This window comes from Schistocerca cancellata, chromosome 8 (genome assembly GCF_023864275.1).
Source record: "Schistocerca cancellata isolate TAMUIC-IGC-003103 chromosome 8, iqSchCanc2.1, whole genome shotgun sequence".
NCBI lineage: Eukaryota > Metazoa > Arthropoda > Insecta > Orthoptera > Acrididae > Schistocerca > Schistocerca cancellata.
In genome coordinates, this window is record NC_064633.1 from 282,428,963 (window position 1) to 282,444,977 (window position 16,015).

A 16,015-nucleotide genomic window follows, 5' to 3' on the forward strand; every position below is an offset into this window, starting at 1 on the left:
TCCAACCCTGCTACAGCTGCCCCCTCCACCCCCCCCAAATCGCCCCCCCTCTCCCCCCTGCCCCAGAAAAAAGAGAGAAAAAACAGCTGAGGAGTAAACATCTTGTCACTCACAAGGAGCACCTTGACTGTGATGTCATAAAAACCAATGAGTTTTACAGCATTTAACACGGTACATATTGTTTACCAAGCAACCACAGTATTGGGTGCTGATGGCAACAGGGACGGGACTGGAGGTATCCATTGGTGAGCACAGCAAATAGTTGAATTGCTTAGTAGACAAGTAACTCACTACAGTGCTAGTGGTATTGATACAAAGCAGAGAAATGGAAACGATAAACAAAGCAAACATTGCATTATATCTAAAATAACCGTATCTTAAACAACTGTTGACAGAAAGGAACCCAAGGAATTCCACAGATTGAGAAAGAAGTGGCAGATAAAATATTAACGTTTCTGCAAGATGAGTCAGTGGAATGTGTGGTGTCATATACGTTAGACTGTGTGAACAGTGTACATGAAGATATGTGTTTAACAAGTGAAAGTGATATTGAAACAGCTACGTAGTTAATCTACAGCTTAGTAAAAAAACAATTACGAACAGATTTCAAATAAGTCTGCAGCAATTTCGCTATATAATACGTAGAAAAAACTACAGGCATTCAAAGGAGGACAAGGCACAGTGGTTATAAATACTGGTGTTTGCACATTTCGAGGATGTGTGATACAATTTACAGGATGTGCATGATAGTGACTGGCTACAAAATGCACATCAAACTACATGTGGCATTAATTTCAGTAATTTCAGTGGAAGCTGTGGATGGTTGCGTAAGTTCAAAAGTGCTATGATATTGGAAGACGTAAGATACTGAAATTTCAAACACGGCATCAACTTGACGATGCACAGCAAACTGTGGAATCGGTCCGAAAATTTCTAGATGAGATAAACAAACTTATTCCATTTTTCAGTAAGGAATTTGTTTTCATCTTTGACCAATTGGGATTCGAAGAGGAAATGCGTGTGAAAGGATTCCTGTAAATTAGAAGTACCAAGGTAGTTGTATCAAGATCAACTAACATCAGTGCTTTAACGCATTCGTATACAATTATGCCAACTGTTTATCTGGATGGTAAATTGGCTGGAAAGTTATTTTTATCATGCTGCAAGAAGTTGGAGGTGCTGTGCCCCATGCGATTCTGTCTCATGGGCGCAGTTGTGCGAGGACAGTAGGGAATATTTTGCCACAGCAAGCAAGAGTGGGAAAATGGGTGTAAGAGAAAAACTACTGGAGTATGAGCACAGCTTTTGGCCAGTAGTTGGTCAAAATAACATATTTTTGCTTGATTCCTGGTCTGTGTACTCCTTTAGAGCAAACTATCTGTCCTGAAAAGTGTGTGACATTACAGTTCATACCACCTCTGGACAAATTCTGCCTCTGGATGTTTACTTTTTCTATACCTATAAAACATGTTGTCACACTACCTACAGCTACGCCTTAAAAGATAGCCAGTTTCACGTTAACCTCCCCACAGACTTGCGCATTCAGTTGCATGCCATCTCATCCAGTTCTCATCACCCCTTTACACCAATATGATAGTGTATTTCTGAAGAGTGGATACCCAACTGAATGTCCTACATTGTTTGTTACTCCCAAGGCGTTTGCCTTCAATCTTGATGGTGTGAACTTTGTGCTCATGGTGCAAGTTCATGGTTTGTGTGGAATATTTCTTGAATGTAGAAGTTGTCTATTTTGTGACATGTAATAGATACATCGCATGGAAGGTTGATCTCTGCACCTTCCAGACATCCATTTTTTGTCACCCTCCTAATGCACGTGGTGAATCATTAGCAACTAATATTTTTCCTATCGTAATTGTTAATACAACAGTCTCAAATGAGCTTTACTAAAGATTGAACTTGTGACCTTGCACTTAAGGGGTTCCTTGTCAGTACTATCCAGATCTAGAATATGTTAATCAGTTACTTCAACAAGGCTGTGGTGTCCTAAAATCGTGCTTTGAAATGAGGTCCATTGTGTCCAACATTTTGCCATAAACACCTAGAACAGTTCTTTGTCAACACCAATCTCCGCAGTACCCTTGTCGGACACTATGCCGCCTTTGAACATGTTTCTGTACCCTATGGCTCCTAGCACTGTGACAGTCTCTGCTGTAAGACTTGCCTAGGCGCCATCCTGCCACCACTTGTACCAGCATTTACGTAAACGCTTTTTTTATATTGACATGGATACCCCCAACTTATCAATTAGGATGAATGGGCATAGGCAGAGGGTGTTAAGTGGCAACACACAATACCCTGTTGCAGAGTGTGCCCTACAACTTGACAGTCATGAGCTCAATGCCTTTTTCACCACACATGCCATCTGGATTCTTCCCCCAGACACCAATTTCTCAGAACTCCGCAGGTGCGAACTGGTGTCAAAACATGTCTTTTGTTCTCTCCACCCACGTGGCCTTAATTTACATTAATTTCTTCGATTGACAGTATTTCTCCTCGGTAAGAGTTCAATTCTTCATTCCGTTTTAGATTTTTGTACCTTTTATTTTCCGACCTATCTACTTTTCCCTGCCCCCACCTCTACAGTGTATAACACACTTAGCTTTCTGCTCTTAATAACTTTTGCACAATGTTTTATCAGTGTTCTCTGTCTTGCTTATTGCCCTGTCTTCCATCTTTAAGCTCTCAGGTTTCTCTGACCTTGGGTTCTGGGTGATTTTTCTGAACTCACCACACTTCCAAAACCTCACCAGTGCTTTTCCTTCCCCCTTCAACGCTTCTGCCAGGAGGAGGAGCCACTGGCTCCAAAAGCTTGCAGATTTCAGTGCCTTTGTATGTGGTTTCTCCTGTTGCCATTTGATGAGAAGATTTTTTAATTTATTCAATTACATTTTATTTTCAAAAACTGATTATTTTCATTGATAAATTAAATCTTTTGTTTAGTCACAGAGAGAACTTAAAAAAGTGAGTTGCAGCAGCATCAGAACTGATCTCACGACACTCCCTCCCCCCCACACACACACCAAAGCATTTTGTTAATGAATTAAAGGTTCTTTAGGTGCCTTTCATGCTAGCTTTCCTATGTGAAATAGGAATTTGATTTTACAAGGATTACCAAGATAAATCTGCAATGTAATTAATTGCTAATGTTATATTTTGGTTGTTTTCAATTATAGGTATGAAGATGTAGAAGTAAGTGTTCCAGATGCATTTTCCCATTTGTTGGAAGAGATACACAGGTTAGAAACAGAGCTTGGCCACTTACCACAGAAATGGAGGGTTTTGTGGGATAAACTTGAATTACCAACAACTGACTCCCTCACGGTAAGTTTTTATGCCACTGGAATTTTTAAGAACCAAATATGTTAAATAATCTTTTTATTATTGGAAAGTGTATCTGTTTCTTTATAGAGACATGCATCCTTCAGTACTCAATTGGTTCGTTACCATGGCCGGTTACTACATAAGCGTTCAACTCTAGAAATACTTATGCGTGGAAAGATGGTGGGTGCCTCAGAGGCTGCACACGTTTATTCTCATCCGCACAGATTTGAGCGGTACAACTATACGACACCCACATATTGTGATATGTGCACAAATGTTCTTTGGGGGCCTGTGAAGGTAATTTTATCAGATAACTAGCACCTTTTTCTGATTAATTTGAATAAAAGTTTAGATGGATTTATTTGATAATGTGTTTCACATTTCTCATTTTTATTATTTCATATTTTTGCAGACAGGTATGCGTTGTGTGGATTGTGGATATAGCTGCCATGAGAAGTGTGTTGAAAGTGTTCCTAAGAATTGCACAAAGTACAAAGCTGTTGCGGATGGTACATTAACGTCGCAAACCTTAAGCAGGACTGGTGGAGACAGTGGTTCCGGGAGCTCAAGTAAGAAGTAGCTCCTCATGTTTAATGCTTATTTGAGTTACTGTAGGCATTCACTGCAATTTTGCCAACCAAAGGGATTGGATTTTGCGGTAGAATGTTATTTTCTGCTCTGGATTGGTGACTGTGAGTACATGTTGTTAGGTTAGCTTGAATTTTATTTTGAAGTTAGTAACCTGCATACTGTCCAAAAGACAAGAAAAAATGCTGTTGTATGAGACACATTACCAACACTTAGGGTATAATTTAACTGTTTAAGTTATTTCAGAATTTCATTAATGTCATGTGGTGGAAATGTTATACACCACCTTCCATTGCTCAGGTTTCTGTTGTCTCTGAGAAAGATGGTGAATAGCTTAAAACTCGGAAGTCTTGTATGAGAGGAATAGGGTACAGATCCCTTTCCCACCATCGAGATTTAGATGTTCTGTGGTTTCCTTAAGTCAAATATTATATTGCCTTAGATGTTGATTCCCTTCCTCATCATTGACCAAACCAAGCTTGTGCTCTGTCTTTCAGTGCTTCGGCCCTGTCGTGATGTTAATTCCTAACGTTCCTTCTCCTCTTCCCTTTTTTTGTCATCCCTGAATGCAATGCAGATATGGCAAACACATGAGGTGTGTGGCATTCATATTCTGTGCTGAGGGATCTCGTGCTGTGCTGAGGGATCTAGTATGTGGAATGAAGAGAGTGGATGTGCTCTTGAGATCAGCAGTTTATAACTTATTAATGCATTATCGGGCACAGCTCAGTTGACTGCAGGCTTGGTGCTTTCGTGAACCATCCCTTCTTCGTGTGTCATTGATTACTTATCTGTAAACTGACTCATCAGTTAGACAAGGAATTTTCCAGTTGGGCAGTGAAGAATAACTTGTGATGATGAAAATGCCTGAGAGATAACAATAAAAACAAGTAATTAGTAAAACTATTATTGTTGGCAATTTCATAGGTTTGCCAGAAATATTTGCTAGCTGACCTCTTTTCTGTTACCGTTGTTGTGATACGCATGAAAGGGGGCGAGGGGGTTGGGGATTTCAGAAGGAAATGGGAGGCAAGTAGGAGGAGATATAATATCTCTTCTGCCTAACAGGGTTGCATTTAGCAAAAAGGATAAGCATTGGATAGTAGTTTGGATTTACCAAGAATTGTGTAGTCACTCTGTCCCCAAGAAGTGCACAATACCCAGCTGAAATTGAATATGGAAACAGTGCTGGTTGTGCTCACCCACCCATCTCTCTATACACACACACACACACACACACACACACACACACACACACACACACGAGGGGGGGGGGGAGAGAGAGAGAGAGAGAATATTTCCCTCAAGTGTTCAGATTTCTGCTGATATCAAAGAAAACATCAAGGTGGTATAATGTCGTAGCTGGAGATACATATAAATTTTGAAGCAAAAGGTTTCAGTGTGAAGCATTTAATGGGTGTGATGGGAGCTATTGAAGATTAATTTGTATCAAAAGTCATTCCTCTTTAGAAGTGTGGTTGTACAAGAGTGATAAGTATTAATACATTTATTTGAAACACTTCTGAAAGTACATTATGGTGAATTGTTCAGGTTGAAGCACATAACACAGAACACAGAGCCCATTTCTTTCCCTGCCTCCTCCCCACCCCCATCTACACAGGCAACTGCTTTTGATAATATATATATATGTGTGTGTGTGTGTGTGTGTGTGTGTGTGTGTGTGTGTGTGTGTGTGTGTCACACATCAATTAGCTTCAAGTGAGTGGTTGCTTTTCCTTATTTTCATTTATTCTTACTATATCCTGGTATTTCTGTTACTGTAACAACCAATCATTTTGTTAGACAATGAAATTATATTTTGGGTAAGAGTGCTTTATTAATTCAGGGTATTTGCATTTCACATCTTTTTACCTCTGGTTCAGTGACCTTATTTGAGTTGTCTATCATTTTCCTAAATTTTCAGCTTTCTTGGTCTTTCAGTTGAGTTTATGAATGTTCAACTTGTTTCCAAGATTCCCTCTCTGCTCTCAGTATCCTCATTTTACTACTTATGTCAAATGAAATCTTATCTGGGCAAATCCATTGATTTATCCTTTTAATTTGTAAGATTGCTTTTTGAATATTTCTTAAGGATGAATTTCCCATTCACCTTTGCTCTGTCCACTAATTTAACATTCCTTGCATTCAGTTCAGACAGTCACCGAAAGAGAACAGAAATTAGTTTATTATTATTAAACAAAGAAATACATTTACTGGCTTTCATTTTAATGAGTGTATCCTTTTATGCAAAATGCTGTCACTTTTCAATTTCCAGGTGTAACCACTATTCAGACATCAAGTCAGCAGTACTACGAGCAGTTCTCCTCCAATGTAGCAGAAAATCGAACACATGAGGGATACTTGTATAAACGTGGTGCTCTGTTGAAAGGATGGAAACAGCGTTGGTTTGTGTTAGATTCAATTAAGCACCAACTGCGTTATTATGATGCTATGGAGGATTCACACTGCAAGGGTTATATTGGTAAGATAATTGTGCTGATTTTCCTGCCCCTGTTTAATATCAAATACAGTCCCTTTTGTTCAATGTGCAACTTGTCATGTAGAGAAGAAGTAGTGTTTATCCAGTTTTTTATTTTTAGTCCCATAAGATTAGACAGAGTTTTTGTCCTGTGTAGAAATAAATGAAACATTAATCTGACATTTTCAGCTCTTTTTGTACTAAATTGCAACAGCTGTGCCCATCATATTGGCCATGTATCTTACTGGCAACTTCTGTAGGGAATGGTGTGCGTTACATATTCTTACAGTAAGTTAAGAATTGTGGTTGCAAGCTTATGCTTCCTCATTTGAACTCTTTAAAAATACTGACATGTTGAAACACATTGATATGAAACTTGCCCTTTACTTCTAACTCGAAAGTTGTGAATGATTATAGGATATGAGAGATTCATCCATAAAGCACTTTTGTCACTATTTGATGTAGCTGTATATGTGGATCACCCATGCTCCCAAAAAGGATTGTTGTTGAAAATGGAATGTGTTAGGATGTGCAGGATAATGAATTGTAGATTGACTGTAAACCACATTAAAGAGAGCTTTATAATTTATAGTTCGGACATATGGCTCAGATGGATAGAGCGTCTGCTATGTAAGCAGGAGATCCCGGGTTCGAGTCCTGGACGGGGCACACATTTTCATCTGTCCCCATTGACATATGTCAACGCTTATAAGCAGCTAAGGGTGTTCATTTCATTATAATTTCAGTCTACATCTTATTCTTCATGTGTACACATTTGCAGTCCTCTACCGCTAGAGGGGTCCAAATTTTAACTTGTAACATGGTGGTGTGTAATGTAATTATGACGGCACATGAGAAATAGCATGCTGTAATAAAATTTAGAATTTGAAGAGTTTGTACCCACATGGAGCACCCTATCCTTCAGTATGACGATACCAGACCACATATGAGTGAGTGCTGCAACAATCCGATATCTTGGATTCACTCTCATTGACCATCCTCCTTACAGTCCCAGTTTGGCTCCATCTGATTTTCAGTTGTTTCCAAAAGTTAAAGAACACCTTTGAGGACTTCACTTTGATGGTGATGGTAGCAGTGCAAGCAGAGGTGAGGTTGTGGCTCCATCAACAAAGTCAAACATTCTACAGTGACGGTATCAATAAACTGGTCTCTTGTTGGGAGACTGTGTTGAGAAATAAATATGTAGACATGAGCAATAAAGATGTAGACTATAAATCAATGTATGCATGTGAAGAAAACCATACATAAGAAGACATAAATGGTCCGCGTGTTTCTATATTTTTCATTGAGAAAGTATACTATAATGGTAAAACTGACTTGTTCCACTTCATAACTAGAGGTCACCATTGTGATCCACGAAACATGCAAATAACCAATGAAAATGTATTAATAGAGATCGTGTTCACTTCTGTGACAGAACAGTGCTAGTAGTACCATCACTAACATTAGAAACTGAACCACTCAATATGTTTCCGTGTAGCAGAGTGCCTGCTTTACGTGCTGCTAAGGATGTAGCTGCTGCTGTTACACATTATCATTTCACCATCATGCTAAATGGCAGAGTCCCACTAGATCAATTCAGGAATAAATTTCCTGTTTCATTAAACATGTTACATGCTTGTTTTTGAAGATCTGGTGAGCAACTCTTAACGTATACAAAACTGAATTATGAATGTGCCATTGATGTTCTGCTCAACATTCTGTAGCTGTGTGTGTAGATGATACAATAAGCTGCTGCTTCACTCCTAAAGAATATAATGAAGTTCGAGAATTCTGAGGTCAATTCAGAAAATCAGTCTACACATTGTCTGTCAGTGATCTTGTCTGTTTTACTAGGTGTAGTCCCATAAATTGGGAGAAGCATTAAAGGTAGATAACTTAGTAGTAATTGAGCAAATGTGCATTTTTTAGTGTGTCTTTCATGGAAAAATTTCCTTAAGCAGGCATTCTTCAGATGTTGAATCTCTGAATCTAAGTTGGCCTCTCCAGAAATTGTTATAGCTCTGTGTAGCAATGTTTTTAAAACTGCTTTCATCGTACACAGAATGGCCAAGTCACCAATCTGGTGCATGTAAAGTGTATAAAAATGGCAGATTTCCTTCTCCTTTTTCGTCAGCTGCGAACCTCGTATGATGATACATGTTATTCATATGATCAGTAGCTGCTAATCAGTCAAGATGCCATGTGGCCAGTATGAGAATTTGTCAACACAATGAAAGACAGAAGGCAGATAAGTGGAGTCATATTTAAAGCAAGAGAGTGATTTTCTGTTACAAAAAAGAGAAAAACCTATGATAAAATTTACTGATTACATGCAGCTAATTTTATGTTTAGAACTTCTGTTTTGTTGAGGTTGCTCTCACTAACATTCATGTAACAAATTCGAAATTTGTAGTAATTTGTGACAAATAAAGGTAATACACAAGGTGGTCAGAAACAGTCTGAAAAGCTTGTAAGGGTGTTGGGAGGGTAGGGTGTGCTGAGAAATAATTGTTAAGAAAAAAATTCAATATGTTGTGCCATTTCCAAGTTATTTGGCATTGTATCTTAGATAAATCTCGCAACACATGTCAGTAAGCTACATCACATTGTGTGGTATCACATATATATTCCTGAAAACAGAAAAATTGTGGGTACAATACTGGATTTTGGAAGGGATTATATTTTAGGCTGAAACACTCATGAACCATAAAATTTTGATTACTAATAATGTCCTAAATAGTAAGTTTTGAGAATGAGGGATTTCAGTTAAGCTATGTCAGTCTTCCAACAAACAAGCTCTGGTGGGGTTAAATTTGGATGAGCACAAAAGAAAAACTGGAAGTCTGCTTATAAATAGTAATTTTTTATGTATAATAATCTCTAAAATATAAGAACTTATTTCTGATGCTAATGTTGATTATAGTTCTGTTCTTAATCTTTTTATTCATATTTGTTACAGACTTGGCAGAAGTTGTCTCAGTAACACCTGCAGCTCCTACTCCTGGTCCGCCCAAGAAGACTGATGACAAATCATTTTTTGATGTGAGTTAATTGACATGAAAGTCCTTTTATTTTTTAGTTGAAAATATTTGTTCTAAATTCTACCATTATTTGATGCTTATCCACTTCTTAATGCTGCGCAATTTAAAATAAGTATTAGGTAGTGCATAAGTTTGTAGCATTTTTTCCATAAGTTTAATGAACATTACACACACAACACAGAGTTTAGTTGTCAGTAATATATTCTTCACTATTTGCAACAATCTGCCAGTGCTTGGGTAACTTTTTGATTCTGCAACTGTAGAAATCCCGTAATTTTGAGATGAAGAACTCATTGAGCCATTTTGAAGTGCATCTTCATCGGAAAGAAAGTTCTATGAAGATTGTTTGATAAAGAGCGGAAACGATTGAAAATCTGAGGGTGTTAAACCAGGTGGTAAGGTGGGTGTGGAATGGCTTCCCAACTGAAATCCTTTATATTGGTCTTTATTAGTCTGGCAGAATACAGGTGAGCATTATTGTAGAGTAGCTTCACTTCACGCAGTCTTCCTAGTCTTTGTTCTTGAATTGTGTCTACAAGACGTCTCAGTTGCTGACAATAAATGCAAGCAGTTATTTGTTTTGTAAATAAAACTGCCTTTTCTTGCTGCCACTTAATTTATTTATCCCAGATGCATTTAGCCTTTTTCTTGTTCTAAGACATCATCAGTAGGATCTATAATGATACAGTTTTGTTAGTTTTAGATTATTAAACAGTTCACGTTGCAATTTTTTATGTCAAAAAAGTAATTACTTACGATTTGCTGATCGTCGTTTCCTCTCATTTGGTCTGGAGGTCGCACTACCACTTTATTACTGACATATAACCACAACTTTGCATTCTGACCTCCTTCACTGTTCACCATGTTTCTCTTTCTTTTTGTGGTGTTCTGTTGTTCTTTTGCCACTCAATATAACTATTTCATTGCACATTGCTTTTCACAACGTAAATATTGCAACTCCATTACGTGTTTCCTCCTCTTTGGCGTGTTTACCTACTTGTTGCTAACTTAATGAAGTATATGTTCAAGACTTACTTCTATTCATGATGTTTATCCCTTGTGTGTGTATGAGAGAGAGAGAGAGAGAGAGAGAGAGAGAGAGAGAGAGAGAGAGAGAGAGAGAGAGAGAGCGCGCTGAGGACCATTCCAGGCATTTCCATGTGGTCTCTTCCAGAAATTCAGAAGACTTCGTCTGAACATCCATAAAACCATACAACACATAAAATTCAACAACATATGCAAATGTAACAATCTTGTACCTAAATATATCAATGTAAAGATTAAAAACAGTTCACCCAGTGCCCAAAAAGAAACGCAGGCTGCTCAAAAAATGTGGTTAAAATATGAAATTAAATCCCTGTACTCTAAATAACAAGAGCTAAATTACGTGTTGTATAAGACACTTTCACAACTCGCACACACAATTAATAATATGACAGTTTTCTCCCATCTGGTCAACAAGGTCGCAAAGCACACAAAAACTGCTCTACAAAGAATGGTAACAGTTCATGGAAGAAAGATCAACCAACTCAAAAAAACTCCAGTCACAACACAATACCTTTACACACAGCCAAGAAAAACACACACACACACACACACAAATTCTACCCAAGATTAGTGAACCTTACTGACATGCAGCTAAACAGTAAAGAAAGACAGCTGTTGGAGAAAGGATTAAAATACAATGTAAATTCAGAAATAGATGAAGATTACTTAGAAACTTTAATTATAGGAGCAGAAAGTGTTTTGTCAAGGGAAGATAGGAGTGAAAACAGCAGTGTCAACATTGGACTAACTAGAAAACTCGTAAAAAAAGAAATCCAGAATATAATAACCAGTTTAAAAACACAACACAAAAACACAGAATCTGCAACACTCAGAAAACTTAGGAGAAAACTTCAAAATGAAAATGTTATCATTTCAAAAGCAGATAAGGGGAACAAGTAGTACTGAGAGACGAAGAACAATACATTGAAAAAACACAAGAATTGGTCTCACAAAATAACATTACAAAATTAAAATCGGACCAATAAACAGATTCCACACAAAAGTACAAAAACACTCTGAAAAATATTGACATTGTACTGGATAACACAGAGAAAAGAAAGTTGACTCAGACCAATCCCACTGCACCTGTCCTCTGAAGCCAACCAAAAATCCACAAACCAAATCTTCCTGTTAGGCCAATACTGGATTTCAGAAAATCCCCCACTTAATAGATTGCAGGATACATGTTAAAATTACTGTCTGAAAATTTCAAAGTACAAGAAGACATAACCATTAAAAACACTACACAGCTAATACAACAAATAAGATATAAAAATCACAGACACAGCAACACTCCTCTCATTTGATGTAGAGAGCATGTTTTCCAACATACCAGTACCAGAAACAATAGAAATCGTAGATCAGAACCGGAAAACTTAGTCAACTCTCTGATAAACATATTAATGAAATACACACATTAATAAAGATCATAACAGAACAAAATTACTTCCAATTCAGTAATGAATTTTATTTACAAGAAGATGGATTACCAATGAGATCCCCAGTTTCAGGAGCCCTAGCAAATATTTTTGTAAACCACATTGAAAAGATCATTTTCAAAAAAACAGTAGCAGAAGAATATGACATATTATACTGGTTCAGGGATAGGGACGACATCCTTTGCGTAGTAGATGAACTACAAACAAAAATTGAAAAACTGCATACTGACATCAAAAAAATACATAAAAATATAAAATTTACAATTGAAAGAGAACAGAATAACCAAATTAACTTTCTGGATATAACAATCAAAAACCAAAGCAATAAGCATACGTTTGAAACTTACCATAAACCAACAGAAATGGACATTATCAACACATGCTGCATAGACTCAACATAGTTCCATTCACCAAAGAAAGCTACTAAAAAGAACTGGACAGAATAATGTAGATAGCACAAAATAATGGCTACAATAATAACAGTCACAAAGCTAAACCATAGACAACAACACAACAGAACCAAACACAAACATGCAATTCTATAACAACTTCGCACGATAATCAGAAAAAGATGAGAGAGAACACAAGATGGTATACAGTGACATACAAGCACAAACTCACCCATAAAATCACCAACATTTTCAAAAGACAGGGAATAAACATAGCATTCATGTGCTCCCTGTGCTCCCTGCCGCCATTGGATAAGCAGCTGCAGCAGCAAGTCGTATACTCCTAGCTCACTCATTTGTTACATAGTTTAATTCTTAATTTCTTTGCGTGTTTTTGGTACTTGCATTGTTTAATTCATAAATTTCGGGCGTGTTATAGTATTTGAGAGTTGTAGCATCGCGTTTTAGTACCTGAATAGTGTAAATTCGCGTAGTCGTCTGTCATCTGTTTTAGTTTTGAACGGCCAGTGTCGGTTGGTCACAGTCAGTGTGCTCCCTGCCGCCGTTGGATAAGCAGCTGCAGCAGCAAGTCGTATACTCCTAGCTCACTCATTTGTTACATAGTTTAATTCTTAATTTCTTTGCGTGTTTTTGGTACTTGCATTGTTTAATTCATAAATTTCGGGCGTGTTATAGTATTTGAGAGTTGTAGCATCGCGTTTTAGTACTCAAATAGTGTTAAATCGCGTAGTCTCCTTCCGCCGCCGAGCAGTGTGTCAGCAGTGCACAAGTGGCAGCATTACTGCATTTACTAGGCAATCTTGTATTTTAATAACCGTTTCAATTTTGTGTCGTTTTGTTTGCGCTCTCTGTAGATTAGTTCAGACGTTCTTTGCACAACAGTTTTTAGCATGGATAGGGACTGCAACTGCTGTGTTCGGATGCAGGCTGAGTTGGCATCCCTTCGCTCCCAGCTTCAGGCAGTGTTGGCTTCGGTCACACAGCTTGAGGCTGTTGCCAATGGGCATCACTGTGGGGGACCGGATGGGGGTTTGTCAGGGACGGCCAGCTCGTCCCACGCATCCCCCGATCGGACTACGACTGTGGTTGCCCGGGATACTGCCCGCATTGAGGCTGATCCCTCACCTGTGGTAGAGTGGGAGGTCGTCTCAAGGTGTGGCAGGGGGCGAAAGACATCCCGGAGGGCTGAACGGAAGGCCTCTCCAGTTTGTCTGACGAACCGGTTTCAGGCTCTGTCTCAGGCTGATACTGATCTTCGGCCTGACATGGCTGCTTGTCCTGTTCCAGAGGTTGCCCCTCAGTCTGCAAGATCCGGGCAGTCGCAGAGGGTGGGCTTACTGGTAGTTGGGAGCTCCAACGTCAGGCGCGTAATGGGGCCCCTTAGGGATATGGCAGCAAGGGAGGGGAAGAAAACCAAAGTGCACTCTGTGTGCATACCGGGGGGAGTCATTCCAGATGTGGAAAGGGTCCTTCCGGATGCCATGAAGGGTACAGGGTGCACCCATCTGCAGGTGGTCGCTCATGTCGGCACCAATGATGTGTGTCGCTATGGATCGGAGGAAATCCTCTCTGGCTTCCAGCGGCTATCTGATTTGGTGAAGACTGCCAGTCTCGCTAGCGGGATGAAAGCAGAGCTCACCATCTGCAGCATCGTCGACAGGACTGACTGCGGACCTTTGGTACAGAGCCGAGTGGAGGGTCTGAATCAGAGGCTGAGACGGTTCTGCGACCATGTGGGCTGCAGATTCCTCGACTTGCGCCATAGGGTGGTGGGGTTTCGGGTTCCGCTGGATAGGTCAGGAGTCCACTACATGCAACAAGCGGCTACACGGGTAGCAGGGGTTGTGTGGCGTGGGCTGGGCGGTTTTTTAGGTTAGATGGCCTCGGGCAAGTGCAGAAAGGGCAACAGCCTCAACGGGTGCGGGGCAAAGTCAGGACATGCGGGGACCAAGCAGCAATCGGTATTGTAATTGTAAACTGTCGAAGCTGCGTTGGTAAAGTACCGGAACTTCAAGTGCTGATAGAAAGCACCGAAGCTGAAATCGTTATAGGTACAGAAAGCTGGCTGAAGCCAGAGATAAATTCTGCCGAAATTTTTACAAAGGCACAGACGGTGTTTAGAAAGGATAGACTGCATGCAACCGGTGGTGGAGTGTTCGTCGCTGTTAGTAGTAGTTTATCCTGTAGTGAAGTAGAAGTGGATAGTTCCTGTGAATTATTATGGGTGGAGGTTACACTCAACAACCGAGCTAGGTTAATAATTGGCTCCTTTTACCGACTCCCCGACTCAGCAGCATTAGTGGCAGAACAACTGAGAGAAAATTTGGAATACATTTCACATAAATTTTCTCAGCATGTTATGGTCTTAGGTGGAGATTTCAATTTAGCAGATATAGACTGGGACACTCAGATGTTTAGGACGGGTGGTAGGGACAGAGCATCGAGTGACATTATACTGAGTGCACTTTCCGAAAATTACCTAGAGCAATTAAACAGAGAACCGACTCGTGGAGATAACATCTTGGACCTACTGATAACAAACAGACCCGAACTTTCTGACTCTGTAAGTGCAGAACAGGGAATCAGTGATCATAAGGCCGTTGCAGCATCCCTGAATATGGAAGTTAATAGGAATATAAAAAAAGGGAGGAAGGTTTATCTGTTTAGCAAGAGTAATAGAAGGCAGATTTCAGACTACCTAACAGATCAAAACGAAAATTTCTGTTCCGACACTGACAATGTTGAGTGTTTATGGAAAAAGTTCAAGGCAATCGTAAAATGCGTTTTAGACAGGTACGTGCCGAGTAAAACTGTGAGGGACGGGAAAAACCCACTGTGGTACAACAACAAAGTTAGGAAACTACTGCGAAAGCAAAGAGAGCTTCACTCCAAGTTTAAACGCAGCCAAAACCTCTCAGACAAACAGAAGCTAAACGATGTCAAAGTTAGCGTAAGGAGGGCTATGCGTGAAGCGTTCAGTGAATTCGAAAGTAAAATACTAGGTACCGACTTGACAGAAAATCCTAGGAAGTTCTGGTCTTACGTTAAATCAGTAAGTGGCTCGAAACATTATGTCCAGACACTCCGGGATGATGATGGCATTGAAACAGAGGATGACAAGCGTAAAGCTGAAATACTAAACACCTTTTTCCAAAGCTGTTTCACAGAGGAAGACCGCACTGCAGTTCCTTCTCTAAATCCTCGCACCAACGAAAAAATGGCTGACATCGAAATAAGTGTCCAAGGAATAGAAAAGCAACTGGAATCACTCAACAGAGGAAAGTCCACTGGACCTGACGGGATACCAATTCGATTCTACACAGAGTACGCGAAAGAACTTGCCCCCCTTCTAACAGCCGTGTACCGCAAGTCTCTAGAGGAACAGAAGGTTCCAAATGATTGGAAAAGAGCACAGGTAGTCCCAGTCTTCAAGAAGGGTCGTCGAGCAGATGCGCAAAACTATAGACCTATATCTCTGACGTCGATCTGTTGTAGAATTTTAGAACATGTCTTTTGCTCGAGTATCATGACGTTTTTGGAAACTCAGAATCTACTATGTAGGAATCAACATGGATTCCGGAAACAGCGATCGTGTGAAACCCAACTCGCTTTATTTGTTCATGAGACCCAGAAAATATTAGATACGGGCTCCCAGGTAGATGCTAT

At 39.5% G+C, this 16,015-nt stretch overlaps 1 protein-coding gene across 1 annotated transcript in view; it reads left to right on the plus strand.

Moving 5' to 3' along the window:
- Window positions 1-16,015, plus strand: part of LOC126094520 (myotubularin-related protein 13) — a 223,730-nt gene that overhangs the window by 199,745 nt on the left and 7,970 nt on the right. Inside the window, 5 exon segments of the mRNA XM_049908937.1 lie at window positions 3,195-3,342; window positions 3,430-3,639; window positions 3,755-3,911; window positions 6,206-6,412; window positions 9,372-9,454. Coding sequence (XP_049764894.1) covers window positions 3,195-3,342; window positions 3,430-3,639; window positions 3,755-3,911; window positions 6,206-6,412; window positions 9,372-9,454 — 805 coding nt within the window.